The 13,004-nt window shown below is 42.9% G+C and overlaps 1 protein-coding gene across 1 annotated transcript in view; it reads left to right on the top strand.

The window, feature by feature from the left end:
- Positions 1 to 13,004, top strand: part of cttnbp2 (cortactin binding protein 2) — a 97,478-nt gene that overhangs the window by 50,900 nt on the left and 33,574 nt on the right. Inside the window, exons 4-5 of the mRNA XM_085412992.1 lie at positions 2,955 to 4,380; positions 11,293 to 11,601. Coding sequence (XP_085269118.1) covers positions 2,955 to 4,380; positions 11,293 to 11,601 — 1,735 coding nt within the window. The remainder of the gene's footprint in view (positions 1 to 2,954; positions 4,381 to 11,292; positions 11,602 to 13,004) is intronic.

Here is a 13,004-nt window from a genome sequence, read left to right as displayed (position 1 = left end):
TGGTGGGGTGTGAGTCTGAATCTGGAATTTAAAGAAATCTAAAGCTGGGAAGTTTTCTATCTGCAAAGTATTCTGTCTGTTACACCATTGTCTACAATACGCCAAACCATTTAGAAATGAATATAATAAAAGACTGTAGCTTTTTCAAGTTGTCCTTAATCGGAGACATGGAGTCATGCATATTACAGAGTTATCTTAATCCCACATGGTTTTAATCTAGTCCTCCCAGTGTGTTTCGACATGTACAGCGTTCCTAAATGTTTTTCTGAGGCATTAGGCTGACTTACAGCAGACATAATCCTCACCCAATTAGCAGCTAGTCGTAACACCTCCTTTTGAGTAACAACTGGCATTCCCCTGGCGCTCCTCCTGCTTATAAAGCCCTTACTTCTCCTCAACATCAGCTGGTGGTGATATCTATTCCCTGATGGTTTGGAACAGCAGGAGTGAAGGAGTTAGCTAAGGCTGGGAGGGGTCTCACTTGGGATAGGAGCTGCAGAGTGTCAGCTCTATTGTTTGGGGCTTGTTAGAGAGATGGGGTCAGTTGGGTCGAGAGCCCCAGTTAAGCCCCCCCTGTGAAGCCAACTCTGAGCTAATAATAGCAGCGATGCTCCAGATATAGAGGCCGCTGGTCTGACAAGTCATCGAAATTCAACCGTGTGTAGAGACTCTGACATAGAGACACATAAATTCAACCACCCTGTAGAGGAATAAGACCTGTCTTGTCTGTCTGTTTTAATTCAGCTACTTTGTCTGGCTGATTTGATTAATCTGGGTTAAACTATGTTCCCTGTTCTCCTAAAAAAAAAAAAGGTTCAATTTTTGTTTGATTTATTAATGCATTTGCAATTGAGGTGCTGCATTGCCTCAGAATGTAAGCAGTTGGATTTTCAATTCAGGTTCAGCTATTTGAACCTGAAGTTTACTATGGTATTAAAAGACGTGTCAGATTGCTTTATAAGATCATAACAAAGACATGGTGCTGGTGAGGTGTGAGCTGGGGATTGGATATTTGACATACGTGTGACGCTTACTGAGCTTGTACAGCACATACAATCTGTGAGTTTTGTGGTATGCTTGATCGCAACTGATTTATTTTAAAGATGTCAGTGAATTGTCATTATGTCACATGCCCAGTGGTAAAATGCTTCGAGAAGCTGGTCAGGGACTTCATCTGCTCTGCACTACCCGACTCACTGGACCCTCTACAGTTTGCATACCGCCACAACAGGTCCACTGATGATGCCATAGCCCTGACACTACACACTGCCCTGTCACACCTGGAGAAGAGAGACACGTATGTGAGAATGCTGTTTGTAGATTACAGCTCAGCATTCAATACCATCGTTCCCTCGAAGCTGGACAGGAAACTGCAGGATCTAGGACTGAGCAGCTCCCTCTGCAGCTGGATCCTTAGCTTCCTGTCTGACAGACGCCAGGTGGTCAGACTGGGCAGCATCACCTCATCCCCCATCACACTGAACACTGGTGCTCCACAGGGGTGTGTACTGAGCCCTCTCCTGTACTCACTCTACACCTACGACTGCACAGCCACTAACAGCTCCAACATCATTGTGAAGTTTGCGGACGACACTACAGTGGTGGGTCTTATCACCAACGGTGATGAGACGGCTTACAGGGAGGAGGTCAGCGCCCTGACCCACTGGTGTCAAGACAACCATCTCACCCTCAACGTCGCAAAGACAAAGGAGTTGATAGTGGACTTCCGGAGGTGCAGAGAAGTACACACCCCCATCACCATCAACGGCGCTGCTGTGGAGAGAGTGAGCAGCTTCCGGTTCCTTGGAGTACATCTGGCTGAGGATCTTACGTGGTCAGTACACACAAACAAAACAGTGAAGAAGGCGCAGCAGCGCCTCTTCTTTCTCAGGAGACTGAAAAGATTCGGCATGAGCCCCCGCATCCTCAGGACCTTCTATCACTGTGCCATTGAGAGCATCCTCACTGGATGCATCACCACCTGGTATGGCAACAGCACCGCCTACAACTGCAAAGCTCTCCAGCGAGTAGTGCGGTGCTCTGAACGGATAATTGGAGGTGAGCTTCCCTCCCTCCAAGACATCTACAGGAAGCGCTGCCTGAGGAAAGCGGGGAGGATCATCAAGGACTCCAGTCACCCCAGCCATAAACTGTTCAGACTGCTTCCATCAGGAAGGAGGTTCTGCAGCATCCGGTCCCGTACCAGCAGACTGAGAGACAGCTTTTTCCATCAGGCCATCAGACTGCTGAACACGTCATAGACACCTCAGCTTCACTACTGGAACTTCAACATTATGCACTCCATACTGTATATAAATGCCACTTGTTTTGCACATATTCAACTCTGTATATTTTATATATTTTATTATTATTATTATTATTATTATTTTTATTATTATTATTATTATTTTTTTTTTTTTTTTTTTTTTTTTTTTTACTATTTAATTTGTAAAAATGTGTGTATACACACACACACACACACACACACACACACACACACACACACACACACACACACACACACGTAGGTAAATATTTAGTATACACATCCAGAAATGCATACACTATTATATATTGTACATATATTTATTAGTTTCAGGTTGGCCATTCTTGTATTCTGCTCGTTTGTGTTGTTGTGTTTGCACATCTCTGTTGCTTGTGGGGCTCGCACACAAGAATTTCACTCGCATGTGCTGTGCCAGTGTGCCTGCACATGTGATGTGACAATAAAAGTGATTTGATTTGATTTTGATTTGATTTTATTTGTAATACTGTCACTAAAGACGTTGTAGAGGTAAATTATATCCTCTTGTATCTGCACACATGTAACCTGAATTACTTAGCGTGATTTCTTTCTTGGTTTCTTATTGTGTATATATTCAAGTTTCAGCTATAATGTCTGTGATCTGTAATACTGCTCTCAGACCTCGTGTGTCTTTTCTTTTCTTTTTCAGCTGGAGATGGAGAAACTGCAGCTCCAGAGTTTAGAGCAGGAGCACCGCAAGCTGACGGCACAGCTGAAGGATGAGCGTGAGAAGAACAAGCATATTGTCATGATGCTAGTCCGAGAGTGCAAGCAGCTTGCCACACGGGTCGTAGAGGAGTCACAGCGCTTTGATGAACTCCAGGCTCGCCTGGATGAGGAGAGTCGCACCTCTGGCCGACTCCAGGAGGAGTTGAGCTCTGAGCGCCAGCGCAGCCAACAGATGGAGGCAAAGATGGAGAAGCAGCTGTCAGAGTTTGACACGGAGCGTGAACAGCTGCGTGCAAGGCTGGGCCGTGAGGAGTCAGAAAGCCTGAGTCTGCGGCAGCAGGTGGAGCAGCTCAGGACTGAAAGGGGTGAAGGCAAAGATGGAGCTGGTCTGCCTGCTGCTAGTAGACCAGAACCTGCTGCTGCCACCAGTACGCCACCCAAACCTAAAGCTCTGACGTCTGTTTCTGTAGCTACAGAGCCCATTAGTTCTCGAACAGCGTCTTGCCAAACGGACCTGCCTCCCACAGAGGTGGAGGGTCCTAAGAAGTCCCCTCTCACTATACCTGTCAAACCAACCCCTGCCAACTATGTGGGCCTGAGCCTGCCAAAGACGACTGGCCGGGGGATCGTCCACAGCAGCTCAGGAGGACTGGCACAGACAGAAAATGGCTCAGAGGGCAATGCCCCCCACGGCTTACCCAGCGGGGTCAGTCCCCGTGTCCAGGCTGCCCGCTACAAGTTCCAGGAACAGGACCAAAATGGCACGGCATCCCAGAGTCCTCCAGCTCGTGACCTTTCTCCCACCAACCGCGATAACTTTGCTGCCAAGCAGCAAGCACGTCACACCGTCACGCAGGTCCTCTCACGCTTCACCAGCCCTCCTGCAGGAGGGACTGGACCCCTGCGTCCAGGCCTGCCCCATTCTGCCTCAGAGGGAGGCCCTTTTCCCAGCCGCCTGAGCCACCCTATTGGCCTCAAGTCTCCCACGGTGGCCAGGATCGACAGGGGAAACCCTCCTCCTATACCTCCCAAAAAGCCAGGGCTTTCCCAGACACCTTCTCCTCCTCATCCACCCATCAAGGGAGTGGGGGACAGCAGCCGCACCCCTGGGGCTGGGTTAAAACCAGCCACACCCCAGCTGCCGCCAAAACCGGCCTTGGACCTGGTCCCAGCCCTGACGGCCTCTCAGGTGGGTGCCTGCCCCCCGTGCCGTTCCCCAGGGCCTGGCCGGGGCCCTCAGCGGCATCCAACAGCAGCATGTTCAGAGTGCCCCCCAGTCATCAGCTCTGCCACCACTGTCAGTAGCCCCTCCTCCATAAACCCCCCCTCCACCACCTCCTCCATTAGTGCTCCATCCTCCTGTAGTCCCCGTGCCTCATCAGGCAGCCCCCTGGCAACAGCATCAGGTAAAGGGGCTCCTTTTTGCTGCATCTCCCTCCAATTCTGCCCACTGCCTCTTTTCTTTACCTGTCTTTCCAAGATCCTAGCCTTGCCTATCTTAGGACAGCATAAGGATCAGTTCACAGGAAAACTGGTATAACTGCAGAAACGACACATGGGTCAGCTCGGTTTATGTTCTTGCCCCCCCAACCCTGAAAAGCCTTACAAGATCCAATGCTACTCACTGCATTTTCTCTCAACTTATCTCTCCTTCTCTGCCTTTAATGTGCCCTCCCCCTGAGCACCTTTCATCCCCCATGATGTCACATTAGACATGTCAGCATCAGTATCAGCAGCAGACATTTAGATCATGTCACTAGGATGTGTCTGACTGTTGCTCAGAGACAAGAGGTTAACAAAAGGAGAATTTCAGGGTGAACTGAGACAGGCCAGCGCCCCTCCCGATGCTCTCTTGTATTCATATTGGTTTGTTGGGCTTTCTAAAAATAACCCCCTATCCTCTCTGAAGCTGATGCCAGAGGCTGCTCTCTCCTTCCCTTCCCCTTTTCCATCCTCCAGTAGCATGCAATGATTACTCCTCCACTTCCTGCACTCCTTCCTGTTTCAGCTTCCATTAACTAGTCTGACTGACTGTTTGCCATTGACAGCACTCTGTATGCAACTTGTTCGCTTTGATATAAATGTTAGCTTTTATATTCACTGTAATGTGATTTTCATGCTTTTATTGGTTGCACTGTGTGGTGTGATTAAAGTTAGATCCAGCTTATTAGAACTTTGGTATTATTTTGATGTTTAGGTTCAATATTTCTGTATTGTCTGGTTGAAACACTTAGTAATGTCTGTTTTCCCAGATTTCCACCAGGGTATAGCAAAAGCTACAAAACCATGACCATGATATATATTTAATATATATCATATATATCATATATGCATTATATAGTGATCTATCTGTTCATGTAACTGTATGTTTTGGCAAGAGCAAAATGCCTTAAATGGAAAAGCACCTTATATTTAAGAATCTGTCATGCAGCTGAAAAACCTGACTATGTTTTTATGGCCATATCTTACTTTTTTTCTTCTTTTTTTGAAAATAGCAGATCCAACACCTTTATTGCCAGCCTTTATGAAATTCTTGCATTCGATTGCAGCATGTCCCACTTACAAATGTGACAAAGCTGTGGAGTAGTATGAAAGAAATCCTTCCACACTTTGACATATTTATCACAGTTATAAGCCAAACCATAAAGTCAGCTGTCAGCATACATGTTTCTGTAGCTTTTGTTTTTATCCTACTTTTGCACCAAAACCACAAAAATTCCAACCAGAACAACTGCTGGGGCTTTCTTCGTCTTCTTGAGATTTGATGCTGCATTTTTTCTTTACTCTTTTTAATCTGTGTCTTTTTGTCTTGACACACTTCAGCACGCAAATTCTTCACTCTGACTTTCTTTAGCCTATTTTTAACCCATGCTGTTCAGAAATTGCCACAGTAAAATAAGTATGACAACTCTGAACAGGCCCAATAGGCCCATGGTTAGTAGTCATAGCGCAGTTGTTGGGGTTGGTAATTAGATGTTTTCTCTTAACTTAATCTGTTTGTCTTGTTTGCAGTGGTAATTTTTTAGTCCGTGTATGTTTTCACATTATCTGACTAAATAATATGTGTATATATATATATATATATTTGTCTATTGTGTTTGTGGTACTTAAAGACCTATCTATCTTCTTGCTGTGTATTAATCAGATGCGATGACAGGCTTTTCTGTCCAGACTGCAGCTTCACAAGCTGATTAAATCGCAGACGTTTTTTGCAGGCTTCAGGTTTGTCACAGCAGGGTAACAAATTCAACACAAAAAATGTGAAAAAATATGTATATAGTAAAAATAAATAGTTACCTCAAGAATTCTTTCAAATCCTCTGGTAAGCTAGACTTTAAAATTCAAATAATCAAAGACACAACAGAGGGATGTATAAAATATGTTAAATTAATTGTCATCAGTGCAGGCCATTATTGGTTAGAATTTTTGCTTAAACTTTAAAGGACATTTATGGAAACTGTTTTAGGTTTTAGAGTTTAGCTTGCTTGTAACAAGAATAATGTTTTAGGTATTACAGTTGATCTCACGTTGAGAAAAGTGGGGCCGAGGAAACCACAGATTCCTGGAACAAAACCGCAGGATGTAACTTTAGTTGTTACTCACACACACACACACACACACACACACATATATATATTAGGGGTGCAACGATACACAAAATTCACGGTTCGGTTCGGTTCGATACTTTGGTGTCACGGTTCGATATTTTTTCCATACAAAAAAAATGTTCATGCCTTTTTAATTTGTCATTTATTAAAATTATAAATATATATTTTAACTCAAAAGTACAGTTTTTAAATTTAACCCTAACCCTTGTGCGTGGTTTTTATTTTGACAGCGAATGCGCACCTGCGGACCACTTATGTGCAGCCCTGGTTATTTAGCTCGTCATATTGCAGCCACAGAAATAATTTTGTCCATGAAACCATAAAGCTGCACTTTCTTTTTGCCTTATAGTCTGATTTGTCATAACTTTTCCGTTTTGTGGTAAACTTTTCTTTGGCTGTCACTTCTTCACCCTGACCTGTCTTATTTGGCTCAGCAGAACTAAAATATATATCTGTCTTTGAAGGTTCTCAGTCATCCAGGTCATCGTAGTCAAATATAAATCCTGCTGCTTTTACACACGCACTCACATAAGCTCAGCGATTCTCTGCGCGATCAACCTCTCACATGTTTAAGCTGCGGGAGATTTCACTTGTCATGTTTGCATAGTAAGCTAACAATTAATAAGACGATGTCAGAGGAATTGGTGCGCAAATTATCATCACTCACAGATCAGTGCTGTCGCTCTCTATACACAGTTCGCATGATTGCAAAGTGAAAGCAAAAAAACAAGCGCAAATTCAAACGCGATTTCAATATGTCACATATTGACAGTGGCTCACCGATGCCAATGACATAATTACCCAGCTACATTTCTGAAAGAATGCAAAAGCATTGACATATGTTTTTCCTACAATAGCCCGATGGGCAGGGCAGAGATAGATTTTGGTACCCCGACTGGAAAAATCGCTAGCCCCGGGACGTCGGGCTAGCGATATTGCGAGCCCTGTATCTGATTGAGGAATCACTCATCTTTGGAAAAGAGAGTTTATTACAGAGAAATGTCTCTTTCCAAAATAAAAGCTATACTATCCGCTTCTTCTGGGCTATATTCTCAGCAGCATATTAAACAGCTGTCTAAATGACTCGGCTAAAGTTAGTAGCATGCTTGTTGTTTTTGTCTTTGCACTAGGATGATGTCGGCGTAAATGTGCAGTCATATTCGTTGTGTTCCCACTAGTGCTTTCAGGTTAATCTCGTTGAAATGACCTTAACGCCACAACACGGCAAATCTCCGTTAACGAGCTACCGCCGATCGCCCCGTGCATGGGGCTAGACGGCCAACACGTTAACGAGCTAACTGCGCTAACACACTAGTTCCCACCCATGTAATTGAGCATTGCATGGCACATCCAACATACTGTTTTACTTTAGTCCATGACTCGCTTACCTTCAGGGTCATACGTCACATGAAAACCAAAATAATTCCAAACGCCAGATCTGAATGAGGGTGGGGGAGGTCCATGTTGTAAGGAGAGCTTAACTTCTGTCTCGCTAGCTTGCCCTGCGCTCTTCCTTCTGACGATGCTGTCTGTGTTGAGCGCTCAGGTTCGACTACTCCGCCTAGGCTGCACTGTCGAGCCTAGGCGGAGTAGTCGAACGCAGATTCACTGAGCACTCAACACAGACAGCATTGTCAGAAGGAAAGTTGATAAAATAAATTACAAATTTTGTATTGTTCGATACATATGCGTACCGAACCGAAAGCACTGTATCGAACGGTTCAATATCGATACGAATATCGTTGCACCCCTAAAATATATATATGTATATATATATATGTATGTGTATATATGTGTGTGTATGTATATATATATATATATATATATATATATGTGTGTATGTGTATATATGTGTATATATATATATATTAGGGGTGCAACGATACACAAAATTCTCAGTTCGGTTCGATACTTTGGTGTCACGGTTCGATATTTTTTCGATACAAAAAAAAATGTTCATGCCTTTTTAATTTGTCATTTATTAAAATTATAAATATATATTTTAACACAAAAGTACAGTTTTTAAATTTAACCCTAACCCTTGTGCGTGTTGTTATTTAGCTCGTCATATTGCAGCCACAGAAATTCTTTTGTCCATGAAACCATAAAGCTGCACTTTCTTTTTGCCTTATAGTCTGATTTGTCATAACTTCTCCGTTTTGTGGTAAGCTTTTCTTTGGCTGTCACTTCTTCACCCTGACCTGTCTTATTTGGCTCAGCAGAACTAAAATATATATCTGTCTTTGAAGGTTCTCAATCATCCAGGTCATCGTAGTGAAATATATATCCTGCCGCACTCACATAAGCTCAGCGATTCTCTGCGCGATCAACCTCTCACATGTTTAAGCTGCGGGAGATTTCACTTGTCATGTTTGCATAGTAAGCTAACAATTAATAAGATGATGTCAGAGGAATTGGTGCACAAATTATCATCACTCACAGATCAGTGCTGTCGCTCTCTATACACAGTTCGCGCGATTGCAAAGTGAAAGCAAAAAAACAAGCGCAAATTCAAACACGATTTCAATATGTCACATATTGACAGCGGCTCACCCAATGACATAATTACCCAGCTACATTTCTGAAAGAATGCAAAAGCATTGACATATATTTTTCCTTCCTACAATAGCCCGACAGGCAGGGCAGAGATAGCCCCGGGACGTCGGGCTAGCGATATTGCGAGCCCTGTATCTGATTGAGGAATCACTCATCTTTGGAAAAGAGAGTTTATTACAGAGAAATGTCTCTTTCCAAAATAAAAGCTATACTATCCGTTTCTTCTGGGCTATATTCTCAGCAGCATATTAAACATATCAGGTCTCCATAAGGAGAATCCTGTGCTAACAGCTGTCTAAATGACTCGGCTAAAGTTTGTAGCATGCATGCTTGTTTTTGTCTTTGCACTAGGATGATGTCGGTGTAAATGTGCAGTCATATTCGTTGTGTTCCCACTAGTGCTTTCAGGTTAATCTCGTTGAAATAACCTTAACGCCACAACACGGCAAATCTCCGTTAACGAGCTACCCTATACAGAGGGGCTAGACGGCCAACACGTTAACGAGCTAACTGCGCTAACACACTAGCTCCCACCCATGTAATTGAGCATTGCATGGCACATCCAACATACTGTTTTACTTTAGTCCATGACTCGCTTACCTTCAGGGTCATACGTCACATGAAAACCAAAATAATTCCAAACGCCAGATCTGAATGAGGGTGGGGAGGTCCACTTCTGTCTCGCTAGCTTGCCCTGCGCTCTTCCTTCTGACGATGCTGTCTGTGTTGAGTGCTCAGTGAATCTGCGTTCGACTACTCCGATTAGGCTGCACTCTCGAGCCTAGGCGGAGTAGTCAAATGCAGATTCACTGAGCGCTCAACACAGACAGCATCGTCAGAAGGAAAGTTGATAAAATAAATTACAAATTTTGTATTGTTCTTTTTTTTTCTCCCCTTTGGTTTTCTTTCTTTCTCTCCCCCTCTTTCTTTCATTCTTTCCCCCTGTCCTATCCCACAGTCATGTCTGTCCCGTTTGCAACTGAAAATAAAATAAATTCATAATTATAATAAAGGTCAATCAAATGGACCAATATGATGATCCACTTAAAATAAATCCTCTTGGCATCTTTCTTGGCCTCAAGACAACAATTCTGATGGCTATAGATCCAAACGGGACACAAAAAAAAAAAAATTGAAAAAAAAATTGAAAAAAAAAAATTTGAAAAAAATTGTATTGTTCGATACATATGCGTACCGAACCGAAAGCACTGTATCGAACGGTTCAATATCGATACGAATATCGTTGCACCCCTAATATATATATATATATATATATATATATATATATATATATATATATATATATATATATATATATATATATATATATATATATATATATGTGTGTGTGTGTGTGTATATATATGTGTTTTGTAATATCTTTGAGGTAGAATAGCAGAAGCTAACTGAGAGCTTATTTTAAAAGGTTTCCTTTCTGTGGTGACAAACTAAGCAATTAGCAATTCCAGACATTCTGATATTAAGTACAGTCTGTGTCTTGGTTTGAGTTGAGTAATTTAAAACTATACATTTTTAAGATGCTTCAGTTTCATTAGACACTAATCAGACTTTTTGAGATTTTGTTTTCAAGATATTTGGTGATCTAAAAATCCAGTATTCTGATATACTCATCAGTCAATTTTTTTTTTCTTTTAGACACGAATGTTTCATTAAGGAGGGAGTAGTTATTTATTTACTCGTCTGTCCAATTGGATCAGCTTGTTTTTGTGTTTGCGACATCTAGTTGCAGAGTGCCCTCTGATGGACACACTGTGCAACGTCAACTCTTATAACATGACTGAAGGGTGTTTCTTCCAAATTCAGCTTTCGTTTTTATTATATTTAAAATTGTGGGATCTTCACAACAAGAAGAAGAATGAAGATTGAAGAGTTTGAACAGTGTTTGGCAGCATAAGCTGTTTACAGCATTTATTCTAGGATTCTGTGGTGGAAATGGTAAACTACTGCAACTTTGTCTGCTGCTTTGACAAAGCAGACTATTTTGAATGAGTGAAACAGATATGCTGTCCTTTCCTTCCACCTTCTTACACCCTTGCGCTCCAACACTTAGCACTTCTAGCTGTTTCCTCTACCTCCTGCTCTTCCTCTTCCCAGTTTAACCTGTCCTGTTCCTACTCCTCATTCCCCTTGCAGGCTGGTGTCCCTCCGTAGTCTCCTCTCTAAGTGGCAGTGGGCCTGCTGCCCTGGACGGCGGGCGACCCCTGCTCCTCCAAGCTGCTTCCCAGGGAAATGTCACTTTATTGTCAATGCTGCTTAACCAACCAGAACCAACCACCAACGACATCACCACTACCACCACCACATCCATCAGTACCACCTCTACCACCAAAATCACCTCTACCACCACCATGGAGAAAAAATCCAGTCATCTTAATCAAAACCATGACCTCAACCACAACCAAACCTCTGCCTTGTTTGCTGCTGCTCAGAATGGACACACAGGTAAGTGGAATTTGATTCATCAGCCCTGGGCCCTATTTCAGGAAGCCGGTTTAGAAAACTCAGAGTGAAAAACGATACTCAGGGTTGAGTAACCCCGAACTGTCCAACTCGGAATATTCGGTTTCAGAAAGGCTGATAACAATTGGTTCAGTCAACGCGGAGTTGCTTTAACCCCAAGTTAAGCGCGCGCACGAGGATACATGAAGCCCTGATTAGTGGAGCACAGATTAAGCGAGTCACCATGGAGACGGAGGGAAAGAAGGCGCGGTCAATGTATTTTACAGCGCTTGAGGCCGAAATTCTGATGGCAGCATATGCCGATAACATGCAAATTTTGCGGGAAAAAAGTAACACAGCCTCAGCTGCAAAAGAAAGGGAGCATGCATGGCAAAACATAGCCGACAGAGTCAATGCGTGAGTGTTAATTTAAACATTGATCTAGGGATTTCCACCCATTTAACACGTTATTTTATTCTATTTTATTTTATTTTTTATTTCATACATTTTATTTTGTGATGTGATGTGAGCGCAGGTGCAACCCAACAGGCCCCAAACGTTCCTGGCAGCAAGTAAAAATGAAATATAAAAATATAGTCCAAACAGGTAAGGTGTAATTGTATTATGAGCCATAGTGCTTGGTCTGTTTGTCCGATGTAAATCAATTGCAGTTAGAGGCTACATTAATTTCCCCTCTGTAAGCACTTATTGAAATTATCTGAGCACATTACAAGTACATATTTGCTTACTCTGTATGCTCAAATGTGACCCGTTATAGCCACTAGAAAAAAAGCGGAGGCCCGAAAAACAGGTGGGGGTCCTCCACCACCACCACTCACAGAGGCTGAGCAGTTGGCTTCCACATTTGTGATAATGTTGGCAGCATCACATATGATCTTCACAGTGCAGAGAACACAAATTAGCATCCATTACTATGATGAAATAATTTGTTAGTTTGAAATGCTACAGGGAACTATGTACCTGTACATTAATGCTGTGGAAAGACTTCCTGTTCACATAGTCTCCTTCATTTACTGAAGGAGCAATGATTGGAATGTGAGTGCCATCTGTACAGCCAATCACGCCTGGGAACCGTGAGAATAAATGTAAAATTTAAGTAGTAGTTCAAGTATCACCACATCATGAATTAAGTTTCGTTCATCCTGATACCTGCAATTTTGTGGAATCCCTCTTTGATAAATCTTGTGGGTCTATGACCGGGGAACACCACAAACGAGTACAGGAGACGTTTCAGTGCAACTGTAACATTCCTGACTGCCCGACAGACGGTAGCCTTGGAAACGTGCTCAGCGTCACCAATATTATACAGAAAGCTTCCGTTTGCAAAAAACCGAAGTGCAATACAAATAATATGCAATGAACTGAGAGCATGTCCGCGATGTGTC

This window comes from Rhamphochromis longiceps, linkage group LG7 (genome assembly GCF_057381845.1).
Source record: "Rhamphochromis longiceps isolate RC_006_pf linkage group LG7, R_longiceps_female_GT1.1, whole genome shotgun sequence".
Classification (NCBI taxonomy): domain Eukaryota; kingdom Metazoa; phylum Chordata; class Actinopteri; order Cichliformes; family Cichlidae; genus Rhamphochromis; species Rhamphochromis longiceps.
The sequence above is the reverse complement of the archived record's forward strand: the minus strand, read 5'-3'. Positions and strand labels throughout refer to the sequence as shown.